At 41.0% G+C, this 22,193-nt stretch overlaps 1 protein-coding gene across 6 annotated transcripts in view; it reads right to left on the minus strand.

The window, feature by feature from the left end:
• Positions 1–20,003, minus strand: part of EHBP1 (EH domain binding protein 1) — a 400,871-nt gene extending 380,868 nt beyond the window's left edge. For 2 of the 6 annotated variants that reach the window (XM_061622278.1, XM_061622277.1), the window contains exons 1-2: positions 19,623–20,001; positions 18,151–18,575 (exon numbers count right to left, since the gene is read on the minus strand). In XM_061622278.1, the coding sequence (XP_061478262.1) occupies positions 18,151–18,254 (104 nt within the window). In that variant the 5' untranslated portion in view covers positions 18,255–18,575; positions 19,623–20,001. Of the gene's footprint in view, positions 1–18,150; positions 18,576–19,622 lie in introns of all 6 variants that reach the window. The other 4 variants (XM_061622276.1, XM_061622280.1, XM_061622279.1 and 1 more) reach the window with 3 other exon arrangements.
• Positions 20,004–22,193: the final 2,190 nt, after the last annotated feature.

Below are 22,193 nucleotides of genomic sequence, written 5' to 3' on the forward strand. Positions count from 1 at the left end.
CAGAGATTTTCCACTTTTTCCATTTGGGCTACACGCTCCAGATTTGTTGGGGTTCGAGGCAATGTGCCCTCGGTGAGCCTCTTCAAATGTCCCTGCTCCTGGTGGACTTACCAGGGCTGTGGAGTCGGTACACCAAACCTTTGACTCCGACTCCTCTATTTTTCTACTGTCCAACTCCGACTTCACCCAAAATTGCTTCCGACTCCACAGCCCTGGAAAGGGCTGTAAATGTCTTTTTAAATTGGAAGCTCTCATAGGAGCATTTTTATCGCTGCCTGAATATGCGCTGATCTTGGCATCACAGCATTTGTCTTCATCTGGGTCCTGTGTCATACACTGACACACAAAATGTTTTCCATCTTGAGTTATGGCAAAATGCTCAACTACAGCTGACTTCATGGGAAGCTTCCTTGACATTTTGAATTTATATTTTTTTAAAATTGTCAATCAAAATTAATTTTGAAGTCGGAGTCGGTACATTTTGGTACTCCACCCAAAATTGCTTCCAACTCCGACTCCACGGCTCTGACTCCACAGCCCTGGGACTTACTGTGAGACAAGGGCAGAGCAAGCAGTGGCAGCAAAGGAGGCACACAGAGAGCAGTGGAGAGATACAACTTTTATCACCTTGAAGTCCCTAATGTAGAGCAACACTAGGCCTGAGGCACCGGAGAAGGATGAAATAGGTGGCTCCTTTGCTGTGTAGCCACTCTGCTTTGTTCTCAGTGCCCAAGCAGCAACAGCAACGGTGGAAATCTTTAAAGGAGCTCACCCACCTTTCTGCACTGGGCTAAGTAATGTAAAAGAAAAAGTATCATCATGCTCATTATTGCAAAGGCAGACATGGTTCATCGAGTGACATTTACTGGCAAAATATTTTCATAAATTGTTTTTATATTGTTAAATTGTGTTTTAAATTGTTTTTAAAATATGTTTTTAAACTGTATATTTGTTTTAATGTTTTTGATTGCTGTAAACCGTCCAGAGAGCTTCAGCTATGGGGCGGTATACAAGCATAATAAATAAATAAATAGATGTAGAAACTAAAAATACTTTTAAGACAAGCCCTTTTGCATTAATCAACTGCAAGCATTTACAGTTTTGTTGGCACTAATGGACTGTTGGCATCTTAGCACTTTGCCTGGATTAAGGTATCTAGTAACTACTAGATTTTGTATTCTCAAAAAATGGCAAAAACAGCCTTTTGGGGGGGGGGGCTGTCATAACAGCCGGGATGCTTCTCACAATCTGTCTACTGTCTGTAAAGCCCCTTCTCCTGCATTCCCACTCAAGACTTTTAATGAACTGCAGACTTCAGCAGCAATGACAACACTTCCAGCTTTTTCTTTCCCTGGCCCCTTTTGTGTGGCATCCTGGAAAATTCAAACATTTGCTGGCTATCATATGACATTTTAGTTGGTAATAAATAAAGGTATTGCTCCATTGTGGATTTTGGATCCCTACTAGATTTACTGAAGGGAACAGAAAGGATGCCAAATGGAGAATGAAGATGGGAAGAAGCACCCACAGTCATGAGTCCCAAAGGAAGCCACGATAAATGGTCAACATTTCTGCAAATCAAAAATGATGCAATGTTTATCTCTGACCCTAACAGGAATGCTCCCATTTAGGGCTCAACCCAGCCTAGAACATGGCTGGGGCTTGCAAAAAGCTTCCCACCCTCCTGACATTTTCCCTTCATGTGCGATATAGTGCTAAAAGGTTCAGGTTTAGATGGCCATCTACTCTTAACTGAGCACTTGCGGTTATGTAGAAGAGGAGTGTAGCATGGGAGGAGAGGTGTGTTTTTTTAACCTCATGGCATGTGCATCTCCCTAACCCTAATGTCCATCTCGGGACATAATTTGTTAGGAGTGCACAGGACAATTCCTCTCTCACTCACTCAGTCTTCCTTTTTCAACTGACACCTTCAGTATTCCAAAAGCCCTCATTACAGATTTATTTGCTTGACTTTTGGTTCCTTTGGAGCCTTTCTTTTTCCTCCCTTAGGGCAGAAGAGAGTGTTGCCCATAGAAAACAATGGGGAAACCCAGAGTTTTAATGCAGCTGTGATTAGGTAACTCCCCCTCAGACAAAAGGCACCAAGCAAAAACAAGAGTTCTAGTCTTTGGTATTTGATGTGAACCTGAAAGCTCCCTCTCCAGAAAATGATAAAAATCACTTGGATATTTTCTTAGCTTATGTCGTCAAAATTCCATAGGTCCTTGAAGCTCACAGGAACATTTTGATGTTTTTAAAATGTCTTTCTTTTGGCTAATGGACTTACTTCTGCGTACCTATATCAGGAATTCCCTGAATATGCAATAGCCTCTACTTTATTTTTATGTAGCCCTGTTTCACTTCCAAACTAATGGGCACTCAATCATACAATATGTTATTATCAAGAATTGTTACTTTTATGACCCTGAACAGAAAATCCAAAGTGTGACTTTCAAATGTAGCTTTGTATGCTGTTACTCTTTCTGAAGAGGGCATGAAGCTGGTTCCTATGAATTAAAAACGATCAAGTGAAATGGTGCTCACTGCAGATTCCCAAGGTGGGAAATTTTAATAGGTATTGGCACTACTAATAATTCTATTGTTTCCAGATCTCAAGAGAAAATTCCCACAAGTCTAGAAAGAAAATTTCTCTAAACCTTGCAAGATGGTATTTAGCTTTTTATTTTTAACAATTCCACTTAAGTGCATTTCAGTCTAGAAAAGAATGAAATGGCACGTATCTTCTGCAAGAAGTGCTTAGGGGTACAACTCTGTTTCTACACTTCCAGGCAAGCAGCAAGTAGGCTACAGTTGCTTGTGAAAGCTCTAATCTAAAGATGCTGTCACAGTAAGAAACAGGCTGCCATGTCCTCTGAAAATATTACCGGACGTTCTCTGCAAATAGAAATCAGAAAAGAGGTACTGATGTATGTGCATTTTGCTGCTGCCACAGAAGAACAGACACAGCTGGTGGGAGGGACAGGGATTTAGCTTCGGTTTACCTGCCTGATCCAGACTTCTCTTTTAAATTAGGTTTTTGAGAAGTTCAGCAGCTGAGGCTTTCTTTAAAAAGCATCTGAACATAAGAGTGTGTTCAACGCAAGGGTTTTGAAGTCATACAAACAACTAGAAGTACTGGCTGTGCTAGGCAAATTCTTGGTAACTTACACAACGACTGAAGGTATTAGTTTGAAAGCTTATCATGCAATAAAAATGTAACTTGTGAAGGTTCAACATCTCAACATGCCCCAATATAATAGGCATTCCGGTAGGCTCTAGAGTGGTGGGACCAACTATTTGTGAAACTTTCTTTTCCTTCTTGTAGCTACAAGCATGTCACTCTCACCTGATGGCAAATGTCTTCTAACCAAATATCACAGATGCTCACAGTTCATTAAAGGGGGGGGCAGGTTAGCATTCTTTACAAATATTCTTTACATCTACAACATAAGAATAAAGCTGTAGAAGCGACTTACTCTGGAGAATCAAATAGCCATTAGGTCCACAAAGACATACACTTCTAGAATATAGAAAGTTAGCTCCAGGACGCTCAAACACATACTGAAAAAAATTAAAAAGGGTCACTGCCTATATTATATTTAAAGCCTTTGTAAATACACAGGGTGAAATCTAATGTTGCATGGGCAGACTTCTGCTTGCATGTTTATTTATTTTATTTATTTATGAGATTTGTTAGACGCCCATCTGGCAGAGGTTAATCTGCCACTCTGGGCAACTTACAACCAAACACAAGTACATGTTGGGATTTCCCCTTCCTCTCTTCCCACCTGAAGCCACCAGTGTCTCCCCATATGCTCCATATGGTCCCCCAAGCCTCTGGAGGAGACTTCATGGGGTCTGTAGGGTAGAGAGGAAAGGGAAGTCCGGCTGCATGATCAGAAGTCCATTCTGTTGATGCATGGACACCAATGAACACAGCCCACAATCTGTGCAATGGTCAAAGAGTTCACTTGGCACTCTGAAGTGGCTCATGGAAGTACTTGATTAGAACATAGCATTAAAGCAGTTGACAGCATTTTAAAAATTTCCCAGTATGTGCTGCAATTTTTAAAAAATATATATTTCAGCATTACTTTAAGAGCTATCACTATAATAAAGGAAACTCACGATGACAGCAGAATGGCAGCCTACTACAAAGAGCACGTTCATTTTCTGGATTCTCTAATTTTAGTAAGGATTTACTTTCCTCAGCAATTTGTGTTAATAGCTCTAATCTATGTACTCACACATAAGAAGTGCACATTTATTCATGTGTTGATGACAATTATCTTTTCCCTCTAACTACGCTAGTTCCTGGTTGTTGTTTTTTAAAAAAGTCAAAACCTGTACTTATTATAATTGGTTTTAATATTTTATTGTGTTTGCTTTGAATTGTATTTGCATATCTTAATGTCTCTGTAAACCCCCCAGATAATTTCAGTAATAAATAGTTTTAATTTAACTGTATTCATGAATAAGGAATAAATCAGACAATTAAAGAGGCTGAATTATAACCCTTACGTATATTCACACCACACAGCCCAGATAATACAGTTATTGGGGGGGGGGGAATCCAACTCAATGGGCCCTATCTCTAAGTAAACCAGATTTGATTTAAGGGTGCAAAAACACTATAACTTCTGACACTATGAAATAGCATTCATTCTTTAACATCCCTCTCAAAAACATTTGAAAAAAGAATCACTGTAGCTTTTTGCGCATTTTTGGCTAGCGAATGACGTATTTCACTATTGCATACTACCCACTCCCCCTTGCTACATCCTCTGTATTACTTCTTGTAAAAAAATCACCTTCACCCAAGCAGCTGCACCATCAGGAACAATGAGTACCTTTAGAGGGAGATCTGGGGCAGGAAGATGGCCCTGGCAAGAAAGGGTTAAATCCCCACCTCTCTCTCCCTCCCCCCCCCCATGCTATGGTCCTGCTCTAGATTGAGCCCTGCTGTGGCTGCTATTTAAAATGAAAAAAGCACATCCTTGTCTGTGCCTAACATCACATCTATTTTGGCCTTTGTGCTTTTCACTAAAATCAGCCAACCAAGGAAGCAGGCAAGAGCTGGCTAGGGATGGAGTGGAGAAAAGATAGGGTACAGCCAGAAACTCCAGTGTGCTCCCTGCTCCTCTGCCGCTTCCACAGTAAGCACAGCCATAATGCAAAACATCAGTGGCAGAAAGGTAGGGCCTCTGGCTCTGCCTACTTACTGCACTCCCTGAAACTTTACACACAATCCTTTCTAGGTGCCTTCTGCACGTGCTCATGCACACACAGAGAACATGTAAAATCTTGGAATGGACTCCCAATTTGAGAAGAACCACTGATATACAGAATGAAGCATCAATCTGAAGATCTGTGTTTTCAATAAATATAAACATTGAACTGATAAAACATTAGGCTTGGGGGGGGAGAGAAAGAGGTCACTCATATGGAGTTGGGATAGGCAACACACTTACCACCATTTCAAAGATGAAGGTACCAGCTTCTTAAATTGTAAAATCCCTAGACAAAACACAATTGCTTGGAAGGTGAAAGGAGAGCAGGAAAAGGGGGAATCCATTACATTTAAAACAAGTCTAAGACCCAATGTGCAGTAGTGTGAATAGAGGGAACCAATGTGCTTAAAAAATATATATATAGCCACATTTCATACAGCTGTTTAGCTGTAAATGGTGCATAGTGAGACCAAAGGTAAAGCACCATTCTGTGTTTCGACAGGTAACGCAGAATCCCCTTGCCACTCCCAGCTCCATGTAACCTAAACTATGGAAACTAACAGTAGACCTATACCTCTTGCTCCCACACACATTCTAAATTGTGTGGACAGCCTACACAAGTAAAAGCTCCCTAGTGCAGAAGCTCATCCCACAAAGGATGGGTGGGGATTGAAGCAGGGCTGTGGAGTCAGAGTCATGGAGTTAGAGTCGGAAGCAATTTTGGGTGGAGTCGAAGTCGGTAGAAATGTACCAACTCTGACTCCGGCTAATTTTGATTGACAAATTTTTTTATATATAAATTCACAATGTCAAAGAAGCTTCCCATGAAGTCAGCTGTAGTTGAGCATTTCACCATAACTCAAGTTGGAAAACATTTTGTGTGTCAGTGTATGACACAGGACCCAGATGAAGACAAATACTGTGATGCCAAAATCAGCGTATATTCGGGCAGCAATAAAAATGCTCCTACGAGAGCTTCCCATTTAAAAAGACAGCGCTTTCCAGGGCTGTGGAGTTGGAGTCATGGAGTCGGAAGCAATTTTGGGGGGAGTCAGCGTCAGTAGAAAAATAGAGGAGTCGGAGTCCAAGGTTTGGCATACCGACTTCACAGCCCTGGATTGAAGACAGTGATGCAAGAGAGGGGTGGGGTAAAGAGGCACACCCTCGTTCTCCCATCTCATGTATTTGGGATTTGTGCTAGTGTGTTGGGCTTTGCTATTGTTCCTGCCTTCTGGGATCCTCAAACATCCATTTGAATGGTGCATATGGGGGCTGCTGCAATATCACCTCCTCACCAACTCCAGCAGTGACATTAAACAGTTTTGAACCTACTTTTACATGCGCCATTCTCCTGCTAAAAATTGCCTCTCTATGCTGTAAAGAAAATTGAGCTCTACCTCACCATCACACTTCAGTGGCAGACGGGCATAGTGCTCACATCTAAGATATCTGGGGAATGGCACTGATCCACAGCGTTAGGCCATTAAGAACTTTTGAACAGACTACACCGCCCATCAAAGGCGGAACACTGGTCAAGGAACACTGGTCAAGCTAAACACTTGCTAGATACAGGGGAAAAACAGGAGGGCATTCTATTCATTTTTCTGAACTGAAGAGATTAGAGGCCACTGTACTCTATATTCAGAGATAAATATTTCAAAACTTTATTCAAATAATATTTTTAATACCTGGTAGAAAAGCAAGCCTTTTTACTGGCTATTAAATCAGATCAGATTGTTAGGTTCAATTGCTGAATATGCTCTTCTAGCTGAGGGAGCACCACACAAAGAAAAAAATGTTATACAGAGGGCTGGGCTACAATCAAGCACGATTACACATGCTAAAGCCTTAATAAGACCAACAGATTGTAAGTGGGTATAGCTCTGTGCTGAGTTATACATCTTATATTTCACTGAGTCATGCGAAATAAGTAATGACAGCAGAAGTGAATAAAATTAAGTTATTCAGAAGATGAGACGTTACTGTACTGAAAGCTAAATTCCAACCATAAATGTTTGTTTTTCAGAATCTCTCTTACCACGCCCAATGATCTTCAGTTCAGGGACATTCCCCCAGCTCCCTTTCCACCAACCTCAGTGTTTATTGATTTTGACTGTTGATACGTGATGGGAATCAAACACAGATCAGGTGACTGAAGGAATCCAATCCACAACAGAACCTATAGTGAATGCTCACCACGAAGCTTTGGGGGCAAAATCTTCTCCGACAAGAGTAGACAGCAGAGGCCACTGTGCACGAGACCCCTACAACTCAGCTCCATTTGATCCTTCCTTACCACAAGCCAACTGCAGAAACGAATTCTTCTATTATTTACAGAATGTTTATATATTTTGCTCTCAATACACAAAGACATACATATACACATGAGTCTAGACACCCAAATACAGATGTCTGGGTATAGATTGTGTGCACAGAGCACAAGCTAATTGTCTGAATCTAACCAGTCATTCCTCACTGTAAACCAAATGTGGCAACAGGTTGCATCCTGCATAATTAATGCTCATCAAATGACTGCTGCTTGTCATGAGAATTTGCACTATCTACAGGATATTTCCCAAGTTCATAAAAATGGACAATAAAAAGATAAGTAAATAATAAAAAGCGATAAAATACATAGCACACTTGAAGTCAAAGTCAAGTGCACAGATTCTTTTTAGCAACTCCGGATTGCACACACTTGGGAAACTACTGAGCGACATTTCAAAAGAATCTGTACTTGCACATTTGCAAACCTTTTGCACAATAAGCGAAACCATTTCCATTTCTCCTTTAACTTCTCTAAGTATTTCTAATACTTGTGGTGTGGAGGAGCAGGACTGATCCTCCAGGAAGACTGGTCAAGCTAAACGCAAAGGAGCTCAAGGTGGCATTCATAGGTCTCCTTTTCCCCATGTTAACTTAACTTACCACAAAGCGTTGCTATGAGGTTTAGAGACAGGGAGTGACCTACGGTCACACAGTGAATTTCATGACAGATTTTAACCCTGGTCTTCCAGGTCCTAGCCTGCTTAATATTCCTCTATCCTATTTAACATTCTGGAAAAAGATGTAGAAGTGAATAAGCCAGAGGAGGGAAATAATGATGTCCCGTAGATCTGGAAATGCATGGGGCCCTTGTTAACAGTTCTGTGTTGCATGTTTAAGACTAACCAATTCAGGCTGCAATCCTGTACATATTTATCCCCATGGATTTCAGTGGTGCTTACTTCTGAGTAATGTATAGTTATTGCGGCCTGCACCCACAGTACAAATTGGGACTCCTTCTGAACAAAGGTAAGGCATTTAGGCTGCAATCCAGTACACACTTACCTGGGAGTAAGTTCAACTGAGCCCAAAGGAACTTATTTCTGAGTAGTCATATAATGGATTGTAATACATGGATTGGATAGATGCTAAGTATTTATACAACTGAAATGTTTAAGTATCCACCATTTCTTCGCAAAGGAGGATGATATGGAGAGAACTGGAACAGATGGTGGCCACACAACTTTTTTGGCAGCAGAGAAGCAACTGTGACAGCAGGGACCCCTTCTGAATCAAAGTAAGACACTTTTCAGTTTAGTTAAGTGCCAACTATTTGAAAAACTGCAGTGCTTAAGTGTCCACAGTATCTTCGCAAAAGAGGTGAATGGGCAGAAAACCAAAACTTGGCCACACCCGTGACTGCTCATTGGCCATGCCTCCGTGACTTCCTAGAAGCCTCACCAGGTCCAATGGGCACCAGCTGCCACTGCTTATTGTCAGCCGCCTTGTGGTTGGGCATTAAGACAGCAGAAGCCTTTTGTATCAACTTTATGGTTTATGGAGACAGTTAAGAAAAACATTTTCCATAATAGTCACCTGGTGATCTTTCAATTTTTGTGTAGTTTTTATCGTACTATAATTCTTGTGAATTACTTTCATATTTAATGAAATTGCAGTATACAAATATTTGTATAAATATATATAATTTTTTTAAAAGAAATAAAAAATACCTTACCAAATAGCAAGTTCTCTATAGCATCATGTTTGTAAGTGTGGCAACCTGTACACTCAGTTTTTAAATCAGGGAGTAGAGTTGTCACAGGTGAGGATGCAAAAGCATGAAGTTCCACATACGTACTATCCAATTATTGAATGGTAAGAAAGGAATAGGGGCCAGAAAGCATCAGTACGAATAGAGCTGCAACCTGGAGTCGTGCCTGTATCATTTAAAATGTTGGTGAGACAGGGCAATACAGGAATCTATGGATTGAAGTCAGAGATGTTATCAGGGAAGAATGCAAAAAGACAATAAAATACCTCTAGTCAAAGAGAGAGAAAGAGCTCAAAGGATGACTGAAGAAACTCTTAAAATGGTTAAAGAGAGAAGGAAAGCAAAAGCAAAAGGAGATAGAAACATGGTCAGAACCCTAAATGCAACTATACAATGACTAGTACGTAGGGACAAAGAACTATTACAATAGTTATTGTATAGAAACAGAATAGGACAACAAAAAGGGATGAACAAGAAATTCCAAAAAATTAGAGAAAATAAACAGAATTTTTTAAAATTGTTTTAAATGTTTAAATTGTGTTTTAAATTGTTTTTTAAAAATGTGTTCTAAATTTGTATATGTGTTTTTTTTGTTTTTAGGTACTGTAAACTGCCCAGAGAGCGACGGCTATGGGGCGGTACAGAAATACAATAAATAAATAAATAAATTTAAACCAAGAGTACAGATGTCAAATAATCAACAGGGGAACACACTGACTGACCAAGATAAAGTAAAAGAAAGATAGAAGCAATACAATGAAGAACTCTATAAAAGAGATGCAAGGATAACAGATTCACTCATGGAGGAACCGTATGGTGAAGAACCAGAAATTTCTGGATGTGAGGTGAAAGCTGCTCTTAAAATACTTGGAAGAAACAAATCACCAGGAACAGATGGCATACCAATAGAGTTGCTACAAATGACTGAGACTGAATCTGTCCAAATTTTGACAAAAATTTGTCAACAAATATGGAAAAGAAAACAATGGCCCACAGACTGGAAGCGTTCAATATACATCCCAATTCCAAAGAAAAGGGATCCCAGGGAATGCAGAAATTATCGAACTATTGCCTTAATATCTCATGCAAATAAAGTAATGCTCAAGATTCTACAACAAAAGTTCTTACCATGTATGGAGCGAGAAATGCCAGATGTCCAAGCTAGATTTAGAAAAGGAAGAGGTACCACAGATCATATCGCAAACATGTGTTGGATAATGGAACGCACCAAGGAATTTCAGAGGAAAATCGCCTTGTGCTTTATAGATTACAGCAAAGCCTTTGACTGCGTAGATCATGGGAAACTATGGAATGCTTTAAAAGAAATAGGGGTGCCATAGCATCTGATTGTCCTGATGCACAACCTATACTTGGGACAAGAAGCTACTGAAAGGACAGAATATGGAGAAACCGATTGGTTCCCTGGAAAGGGTATCTGACAGGGGTTTATTTTATCACCCTATTTGTTTAATCTATACGCAAAACATATCATATGGAAAGGAGGATTGGACCAAGATGAAGGAGGTGTGAAAACTGGAGGGAGAAATATCAGTAATTTAAGATATGCAATCAATACTGTACCATACTATTAGCAGAAACCAGTAATGATTTGAAACAAATGCTGATGACAGTTAAAGAGGAAAGCACAAAAGCAGTACTACAGCTGAACGTCAAAAAGACTAAAGTAATAACAGAACAGTTATGTAACTTTAAAGTTGACAACGAGGACATTGAACTTGTCAAGGATTCTCAATACCTCCTAGTCATTAACGAAAATGGAGACAATAGTAAAAAAAACCAGAAGAAGACTAGGACTGGGGAGGGCAGCTACGAGAGAACTAGAAAAGGTCCTCAAATGCAAAGATGTATCACTGAACACTAAAGTCAGGAGCATTCAGACCATGGTATTCTCAATCTCTATGTATGGATGTGAAAGTTGGACAGTGAAAAAAGTGGATAAAAGAAAAACCAACTCATTTGAAATGTGGTGCTGGAGGAGAGCTTTGCGGATACCATGGAGAGCAAAAAAGACAAATAATTGGGTGTTACAACAAATTAAACCAGAACTATCACTAGAAGCTAAAATGATGAAACTGAGGTTATCATACTTTGGACACATAATGAGAAGGCATGATTCACTAGAAGACAATAATTCTGGGGAAAACAGAAGGGAGTAGAAAAACAGGAAGGCCAAACAAGAGATGGATTGATTCCATAAAGGAAGCCACAGACCTGAACTTACAAGATCTGAACAGGGTGGTTTATAACAGATGCTATTGGAGGTCGCAGATTCATATGGCCACCGTAAGTCGAAATAGACTTGAAGGCACATAACCACAACAAGGAATCTGGCAAGTGAGGCAAACAGAAGAGGAAGGTGAAGAAGCTGGAACTTTATCCCAGCCAAAAGCTTCTGGCCCCTTGTCCACTGTCATCACCCTTCTGCTGTGGGCAAAACATGTGCTGCAGCAGACAAGGGGGGATGACAAATTAAGTGATTATTATGAGAAGCTATGAGACCTGCCATGGCTGCACTGTGTCCTGCTTATCAGTCACTTTTAAATATAATATGCACTGGCTCCAGGTTTTCACACAGGATACCTGAAGAAATCAACAATATTACGATGCATTACGAAATTGCTGCAGAGGCTCTTATGCAAAGCAGATAGGAAGGCCTAAAGGTACAGTGCCGTGCAAAAGTAATCAGACCCCTGACCAATGCTCTCATGAACAACCTGGAGCAAATCTGCCAAGAAGAATGGGCCAAAATCCCTCCGACACTGGGTGCAAAACTACCTCAAAAGACTTAAAGCTGTTATTGCAGCAAAAGGTGCCTCTACCAAATATTAATGGGGGGGGGGTTGAATACTTACACAAGCAACATGGTGCAGTTTTTTATATTTCTTACAAACATTTCCCAACATAAAACCAATGTCACCTTACAATAATTGATTTTGTGTTTCAGCGTTTCAAAATAAAATATACAGAACGAAATTACAATGTACCATTTGTAATTCAGTAATATGAGAGCATTGGTCAGGGTCTGATTACTTTTGCAAGGCACTGTATGCACCTTAAGACAGTTGGTGGTTCCTGCACCTAATGAGCTTCCTGGCACTGGTGCCTACAGGAGGCCTCTGTCTGTGGTAGCCCCATTCCTTTGGAATGACCCTCCCTGCGAGGTGTGTCCTCCCACTCCCCTCCTTTTGTTTTGTTGGCAGGTGAAGACGGCAGCTTTGCTTTAGCCAGGCCTTTGGTGAGGGCTGAGGTATATCGTGGAGTTAAACTGTTCATCTGTAGCTGCTGCTCTGTGTTTTAATTTGGATTCTGTGCAATTTTACTTTGTCTTAGTTTTCATTTAAAAGTTTGATTTTTATTTATTTATTTATTTTATTAAATTTATATCCCACCCTTCCTCCGAAAGGAGCCCAGGGCAGCAAACGTATCTGTAATAAAATGCAATTGAAAACAAAATAAAAACATATCTTAAACATATTAAAACATCTAAAAACAATGAAACACAATAAAACAAGTAACCAATCATAAGTCTGAATAGGCCTGCCAAAACAGAAATGTTTTCAGCAGGCATCTAAAAGAATTCTGAAGTTTATGTGTTTCCATCCTGGGTCCTCTGGGTAAAGGGCAGATTATAAATACTTCTAATAAACATATAAACGCTGAAATCAACGCCTCTTGCATCCTCTGTTTAACGTCCCCTCTTACACTGTACATTTTGCATTGCATTTTTGATTTGGCAGTTTCCAGGCCATGTGGAAGGCATTCTCTTAACATCCACAACAGAGAGCAGGCCCATGCAACCCCCACCATCAAAATAAAGATCAACAGGCTCTTCTCTGCAACAAGAGAAGGTGGTAAACTGATCTTCTCTATTCTATTCCTCATGAATGCCAAGTTTTAAGTTTTATGCAACATCCATTGTAGAAGAACTCTGCAAAATAAACAGATGGCAAACATTTTAGAAGACGTGAAATCAAGAGTGGCTTTCCTTTTACAAAACTACCTATGTGTATTTTGAAAGGCAGAGTGTATCTTAAATCAAGTGCAAGTGATATGCAACTATAACATGTTGAAAGGAAACGAGTCCCCTATGTTCAGAAAGCACCATACGGGAGAACTGCTAGATTTTTTCACTCACATGCCAAGCTAAAGATGAAAATACATTCCTACTGAGATAGATAGCATGCGCTTGCCAATACACTGGCAGAATGGAGTGAATTAAGGAAGTGACACCCACTTGTAAAGGAATTTCCTCATTTCCTGGCATGTCTTAGTGGAGACATTGTCTGGTTGCATGTGGGTGAAATATCGCAAAACCATCAGATGAGCTTGAGTATATGAAGTCCTTAACCATGTGTTCAGAACAGATCTTGTGAAAATGATGACTGATCTTTATGGAAGCTCAAATATTACATACAGGTAACTTAAAATCAAGGAAGACCCTAGTGCAGAAGTTTCAGAGCCTAGACCAATGTTCAGATGCACAAACACTTAGGACGCTATCCCATACTTGGAGCCAATACAGACAAAGCAAGCACCAATCTGTGAACTGAATGTAGCAATTCTGCCTGCAACCATTTTACCCCCAGGTCTGATGAGCTGCCGGGATGTGCCCCTTACTGTAAAGCTTACAGTTAGGTACCCTTATGTTTTGGCAGTTGGTAGCATGCCCATGTGTTCATAATCACACAGAGCCAAGAGTCCTGCAACTCCTGACAATTTCTAGAGCAAATGGGAAGACATGTTATCAGACAAGAGAGTAGGGTGGGAGGAAGGGGATATCATGCTAAATCCACAGATCTGCAGATGCAATAGCAGTGTGTACACAATAAGCAGACATTCACTCAGGACAGATAGCTAGCATGGAATTCATAACACTTCAAGAATATAGGGCAATGCCACCCAATTGTGCAGGTTATCAAGACCACAGTAGGTGGGCTCCTTTGGGAGGAAGGGTGAGATATAAATTCAATAAAAATAAATACATAAAATGCAAAGAATTCATGGCACCAGCAGTTGCCTAGGGCAGAGATGTGTGCTTCACCAGCTCAAGTGTTCATTGCTAGCAATGGGTACAATGGCTGATCCTTTATCATGAGATAAAGATCCTTTATCATACTGCACAGTTCCCCGCTACAGATACAAGTTCTAAAGAGCTTTGATGCGGCAACACCCATTAGCTTCAACAAGAACTTGTAAGTTAAACTTGAAGTGGTCTATGAGGAGGGAAAAGAGAAGACAGAATTTCAGCCAAATGTAACATCTTATTTCGTATAATGACATACTAACCATTTTAGACATCACATAACAAAGGAACAGCAATCACTAAAGTTTTGATTGTTAGCATTACTAGGAACAAGAATTATGGACATCTCTACAAACGAGAAGGAAAAGCAAGCCAAAAAATCCCTTTGCCATGGAGGGCAGATGAGGCTCAGCCAAAAGCTAATCCTTCTTAGAGAGGAAAGACTATCAAGATGCAGAAAAGAACAGCAGAAGCAGTTTCCCATTAATATTGTACATCCTGCAGACACACTTCAAACTTTTCAAAGTATTTGGATCAATATATAAGAGAACAACTCAAGGCAGATGCAGCTTCATTTGAAGCAAAGGAGATTTTAAGAATTCTTTAATAAGCAAAGTAATTAAGTATTATTTTCACATCAATGAGTGGAAAAGCATATAGATCTTTGAGGAACACAACGGCACCACTCTCCCACCAACAATCAACAATCTTCTCTCCAATCTCATTTTCCTCCCAAGTGGATTTTAATACTTCATTGTTGATCACTTTAACATATGAATGATCTATTATTCCTCAAAAAAAAACCCACTGTATTGTTGGACTGCTGGAATGCCAGCACATTAATACAAGATCATGTTTACTAAATCCTTAATCAAAAGGACACTTATAATATGGGCCCCAAGGCATACATCCTAAATCATGATCCTTAATTGTCACAACATGCCAAACAGACTTGTCCTCCTGAAGACAGAGAACAGGAAAAAAATTTCATCACATCTTTTCGCTATGGGGCCAATTGTCCTGCCTTCTTCAAACCAGCTAATGCAGAAGTAGACTTAGAAGATCCAGATTGTTCTCTGACATACCAAAGTAAGCATCAAGACATCAGAAAGAAAGAAAGAACTTTGTTGCCAAACTATGGTCATCCGCAATTGTGCACTGAATTGCCATTTACAGAGGGAAAGTGTTTACAATTTTAGCTTTAACACAAATGGAATCTATTTTAAGATGACTTCCTCCTCCTTACAAGGCATAGATGAAATTAAAGAAAGCATTCAAGTTAACAGCCCAAACCTTTGCAAGTTAGGCATACCAAAGCCTCTTAAAATCAACTGACTTAGGCATGCTTAAATCCACATATGATCAGGCTGCACATTTTCTAAATATGTAACAGCAATGCTACTAATACAGTAGAAAATTTACTGCATACCTTGAAAAGATGAACCCACACAGATTGCAGAACTGCTCCAGAATGAGCTCTCTCATCCCAAGATAGGTTGATTATCCCTCCCCCAACTGCCACAAATAGGGCATCCTGCTCTGCATGGAGAAGAGATCAAGCTTTCAAGAAGCTTTCTTTCTTTGTAGCATGTGTTTGATGTTTTAATATTTGTTTTAATATTTGCATGTAAACCACTTTGTGAGATTCACCTGTAATGCAGCACATACATTTCATATAAATAATATTGTCCTGCCAGTGGTTGTGAGAGTTTTGCCACACATGAAATGCAGATGTATCGCAGAATTATAGATATCCAAGACAGCAGTATGAGCTCTCATTCTCATACATAACTTCAGATAATGAGAGTGGCTGAGTTCGATCCGACACAAACTTAAAGCATGCAAGTTATATCGGTGTGCTACACACATAACAAACCAAACTAGGATAATATCCATTAAGGGATTAACTGACATCTGTAAGCATATGCAGGATCTAACCACTGTACTAAAAAGGATAATGTTAAAAACTGAAAAAGAGTGCTGTATTATAAAATTCAATTGCATGGTTTTTTAATTGGATCTTGGCTGCACACCCCTCAGGGATAAGCTCTTGAGATGGAATTGGTTTAATGCCTTTCGTAAAACAACGCAAGGTACACACATGAAGCTTCAAAAGCATAAAATAATTTCATGATTATTCCTAGAAACATCCCATTAAAGAAAATTATCCACCACCTTCCTACACAACACAGAGTTTAGCAGCCAACTCAGCAGCGCGAATTTTGGCCCAATGCTGTCAAAAGTATTTTCCTCTCTCCCAAGCACGAACTGGCTGCCCCAGTACATTTCTGAGAATCAGTGTTTCCTAAGCTATTTTATTAAATCCAGAGGAAGCTAAAGAACTGGGTGGGTGGAAGGGAAATCACAATCATACACGTGGGAAGGGGCAGCAGAAAAGTCCTCTACCATTCTTAGGATTGCTTTATCACCATTTTTCTCACACATTTCCAGAACCTTTGTTATAGGGCAAGTAAAAAGTTCACCTGCTGAATTTCTGCTTATCATACATACATTAGACACAGGAGCCTTGCCAGGCAAGTTGGCAACGCTCTCTTAACAGAAGATTTCAATTAAGCTTAATGAATTAACTGTGGCAAATGCAGTCCAGGTGAAATTTTATAGATTGTATTACATAGAAAGTTTTCAATTACCCTCTCTCACTATAAGCATTTATAACTATAGGGTTTTCTGTATTCAACTCACCGCTTCAGTCTTTGAAAATAAACATTATCACAATTATGTGGATAGAGCAATGGATTCCATTTTCAAAAAAACTAGACTAAGAAATAGAGCTACGAATCAGCAAGTCCCTCATTTAAGCCTCACCACTGACATGAACTCGCTTGGGAGCCTCAGGCAAGTCACTCTGCCATATAGCCCTATCTGCAATAAGGGGATAATAATATCAGCCTACTTTGAAGTTGTTGCAACTATTACATCAAGGTAGCACATGCAAACGACTTTGAACAGCCTAAAATGCTATCTAAATATTGAGTACATTTAAGTCCCCGGCACAGGTGGTGAGCCTGACAGCAAGAATTAGAAAACATGTCTCATCGCCCTGCCCCCACCATCTATAGTACCTGCTACTGAGAAGAGTATTCTCTGTCGAAACTGATACTGCAGAACAGCATAGTGAACACAGATGTTGAATTTTGACAAAGAGCCTGCATTCTTTTAAGTGATTATTTTGGCTGTACTGCATATATGATTGTTTTTTCACTGAGAAGAGAAGCAGAAGCCTAGTAGTTTTTAAAGCATACTCTGCAGAAGTGAAGATGTGTGTCTGGGACAGGCCCATACAGCTGATTAGCCAGGACACTCTAGCCAATTTAAACTATGTCCCATTGGGTTACTGCCACAGAGAATTGTTGTCTGACTAAGGAAATAACTTGAGAGTCTTGATTATTCCCATTCCAGAGTTGAAGAAATAAATGTTGTCAAGCAACAGCAAAAGGCAGAAGTACACAGAGTGAAAAAAAATGTCAGCCTTAGGAAGGGCTTCACATATCTCTCTGACATAGACTAGTTATCATGTCTGCGGGGTTACCAAGAGCCTCTCGTGGTAACACTGGAAAGATTCATTATTAAGAACAAATAAAAACCACCCAATCTACTTATCTAATAAATGCTTGATGTGACCCTTAGCAACAATCCTGGTGAACAAGCAATAATTATTCCTACAAGGGCAAATAGAGTACCAAGCAAAGCGCTTTTAAAGGGAAATCTGTAAACTGCCTTCTGTCCCGTTTGGAGAGGAGAGGAAGCAATGATCAACAGAAGAGGCAACAGCTCTGTTTAGGCAACAGCAGCTCATGCTAACAGAAGATGCTTCTTACCATTTCTTAGTGCACTCAACCATCAGCTCTTGATAAGAGGCCACAAACTGGAACTTGGATGCATGTTTCCCAACACGTTGCAGTCTTTTCCATACTGAAGCCATGATGATAAACAGCTAACTCAGCTGAAGACACAACAAAAGCAGAACGTCTGAGGTTGAGCAAGGCAGGTGTAATTGTTTGTTTGTGCTAAGCAATCTACATGTAAGTCTAACAAGCACAACGGACAAGGAAGATGCTGGAGGGATGCTCAGGATGCATGTTCTGAATATCTCCTTCTGAGAGTAAATCTCCTTTTAAGTAAATGGCACATTGTTGACTGGGGGCAATCATGAACCACAATGACAAAATCCAAGTGCAGGGAAGTTTCCTCATAGAGTCATCATTCCTCTTCATGGGCTTAGATGACGGGATAGACAGTCAAACTGGAAAGCAAAACAGAATTCAAATGAGGCAGTGACTAATGCGTTGTATCTGGTAATGTTACAAGTGCAAGCAATTTCTTACTTTTTCACACTGCATTCATGGACCCACAACACAGCACACATTATATTTAATACACACACCCCTTACCAAACCCTCAGAGAGAGAAAAATGCAGAAGCAATTTCAGGAATGCAAGCCACAAGTCTGTCTGGAAACAAACCAATCAGTTCTTTTATCAACACCCTCATAATCCAAAACAACTTTTTAAAAAAGAAAAAGAAAGGCCCTCCTCTAGCATCTCTTTTAAGCAAAGCTATGCTGAGGCACAGAGGGAGGTGAGAGAAGTTCTTTGTCTGCACACTGGTGACAAAAAGGTGTAACAGTTGTTTCCTCCCCCTCCTTCTTTCTATAGGGGAATCTGTGCATAATGGGAAAGTAAGAGTACATAGGTGGCCGTGCGGCTGCAGCAGCAGGCGGCAGGTATTTATGAGGGTACAAGAGGGCAAAGGTAAAGGGCATTTCTCAAGCTTCAGCTGCTTAGGAAATGGGATTCGTTTTCCTTCATGGAATAGGGAACAGTTCTCCTTCCACCTCTGGAGAATGAATAACAATGGAATACTTTCCAGCAACAAAACCAGGGCTGGGGCCAGGAGAGTCCGATTATTTATTACGTTTTGTATTCTGGACAGGGGGGAAAGCGGGCGATGGGCAAGGAAAGGGAGGGGGAAATGGCACGAGTCGAAGTAGAAAGGAGCCGCGGTGGTGCAATGAGGCCCCTTCTTGCGTCGCTAGCAGATTTCTCTTAGCTGTAAGACCACTTCCCCGCTTTCCCGAGACACCTCACCTTCATTGTGTCTGCCTGCCTCGCTTAGCCACACTCAACACTTCTTAAAAGGGTCTGCTATTCATGAGCCATCCCTAATGCGCAGCGCTGAGAGCTGAGCGGTAACCAGATGCACCCCACAAATCTGAGGATAATGACGGGTAGGGAGAAAACAGCGTGAAAAGAGCAAGGAGGCTCCGGTACCACCACCGCCACCTTCTTACCTTCCTCCTGTCCCACGCACATTTAATCCTGCTGGATCTCCTGCTGTCACACACACCACCCAGTGCTAGAGCTGCCCATTATTACAGCAGCACCGGAGAACAGCTGATCCGCGCCAGTTAATCCAGGAGCCACATTGCGAATCAATGAGTCTAAATCCAAGCAGAAGGCTCCGTCCCCAAGCCTGGAGCAATAAAGGCGGCGGCGGCGGCAGTAATAACAGCAGCACCGCTGGTCAGCCCAAGGACCCAGCAGCAGCAGCAGCAGCAGCAGTTCCTCGCATTCCACAGTCACCACCTTCCTGTTGCCAGAGGTGCGCGCCTCATACCACCTTCGCCTAGCGGCACAACCTAACAGCATCGCTCTCAGCACGCCATTGGCAAGGGGCACGAGCCCTTCCAAAGCCAGCGAGCCCATTGGCCACAGGACTGTGTCAATCATCGCACAAGGCAAGGACGGAGCGGGCGGGGAAGCCAAACCCTTCTCGCAGCAGGGGTGGGGTGAAAAGAGAGGAAAAGAAAAGATGGGCTCGTTCCCTCGCCTCAGTTTTGCATTTCTGTTGGCTTACAGCATCTTGTTGGGGCGGGGCTGTTTACACTGCACGGCCTAGTCATTGGGCGTTATGGATATCCATCTGAAGAAAGTTGCAGGCGCTTGGATTCCTGCAAAGAAGCGGCTGCCGCCGTTTAGGGATAGGGAGGGAATACTTGTTTGTCCCGAACGAGGCTTACGCACAACCTACGTGGTCCTATTGTGGATCCTTCGCTCAAATCTCCCTCCCTCCTTCCCCGTCTCCCCTAATAGGTTGTATTCAAATCAAAAAGATATGTGTTCAAAAGTACCTCACCCCAGTATTAATTACAAAAGCATCCTAAATAACTGTCTACAACCACAAATAAATAAAGAGGAGGGTGCAGCCCAAGTTCCAGGGAGTACATCTTTTTATGCCTATAGCTATCCATTTAATGCGCGATCACAAGATGACACCTACGGAGGATGTTCGGGATGCAATATCACTATACCCATATACAAAAATCATCTGTCTTCCCACTCTTCTTAAACAAGAAGAAATAGGGTGAGCCTTAGTTATCTTCACACCTGGAGGGGGGGGAAGTAAAAATGACACCCACTACTCACTGCTTCCAACCCACCTCTTCCCCCCAATTCGCTTATGTAAAATAATAGACAGATAGAGACTGGAGCAGGAAAAGATCAGTCCTGGGAAAAAAGGCCCTCTCTCAAACTTCCTTGCTATTCATTTGAGGAAAATTGGGACCTGCAACAAAATGTTGCAGTGTGCAGTGCTGTCATTCATGGTGTTTTTTAGTCTTCTATACCACTCAGTACTCACAGTACCAAAATAGCGTACAAATCATACAAATTATCTCAGTATTAAAACAGCAAATTAACACGGCTTAGGTTTTATAATGTATGCCGTTTATAAATCTTTTAAAATAATACATAAAACATGGATCAAAAAGCAGTACTACAACAGAAAAAATCCAATATCAAGGGTCACAACAGAATAAGGTAATCTTAACCTGCTATGAGAATACCATGAGAGATACAACCTGACAGCCCATAAATGAGCATTCTAGGCTCTGAGGTGACATAGAAAAATCTGTGTTTTTCATTGGACAGGTGCTGGATACTGTCACTGTTTATAGTTGCTCTGGAGACAATCGTACTCCATACAATCTATAGGGAAGATTCTATGCAAGCTCACCAAAATGAATCAGAGTTACACGCATATTTTATGCATATTCCTTTGGTCTGGTTTTGTGCCACAATTTCTGCCGCTACTGCAGAGTTGTCCTCAGATATTTCATTTGCCAGGGATCTGTGAGATGCTGAATGTCCATGTCATTCCTCCTTCATGCCTGATTTTTAGAAAGAAGAGTTAGAGTCAGCAAATTTGGAGTGGTTGGTTTCTCCACCCCACTAAATGTGGGGCGGAGGAGAGCTTTGGGTTGCACCTTGGCAAAGGTCCCAGAGACACTTAGGGTCTCCAGTGAGGAAGTCAAAATGCTGGAGAGCTCACTTCTCACCTGAGACATTGGACTGAACCTTTTGGGAGAATATTTAACAACACTTCCAAGCATTTTACTGTCTTCTCTATATGAAGTTCTGCCACTAGTTCTCCACCTGCTCCTGTCTTCTTCATCACCCTTTAAATTGGTCTAAAAAAAATCAAACCTAACACTTGGTCTCTGCTCCATACCCCTTCTTATGATTATTGAATACACTTCTAAAAGTTTTTTTGCACTAAGTATTGGTGAGTTGCTGACTGGAAACCTATCCTCTTTCAGAATACTCTGTTCCATTCCTCACTAGGGTTGCAAAGTCAGAAGCAGCCCAAATAGAGTTGCCAGGTTCCTGGCCTGAGACTGGTCATGTATCTTTAGGAGAAGAGAAAGTCAGCCAAGTGCAGGTGTTTTTGCAACACTATAATGAGAAAAACCACAAAGTGGAATTCTCCCTTCCCCCTGCACAACTTTTAAAGATACAGAAGACCTCTTGGAGGCCAGACCTGGCAACTCAACAGGACTCACTTCTGAGTAGATATGGTTTGG

Source organism: Rhineura floridana, chromosome 4 (genome assembly GCF_030035675.1).
Source record: "Rhineura floridana isolate rRhiFlo1 chromosome 4, rRhiFlo1.hap2, whole genome shotgun sequence".
Lineage (NCBI taxonomy): Eukaryota > Metazoa > Chordata > Lepidosauria > Squamata > Rhineuridae > Rhineura > Rhineura floridana.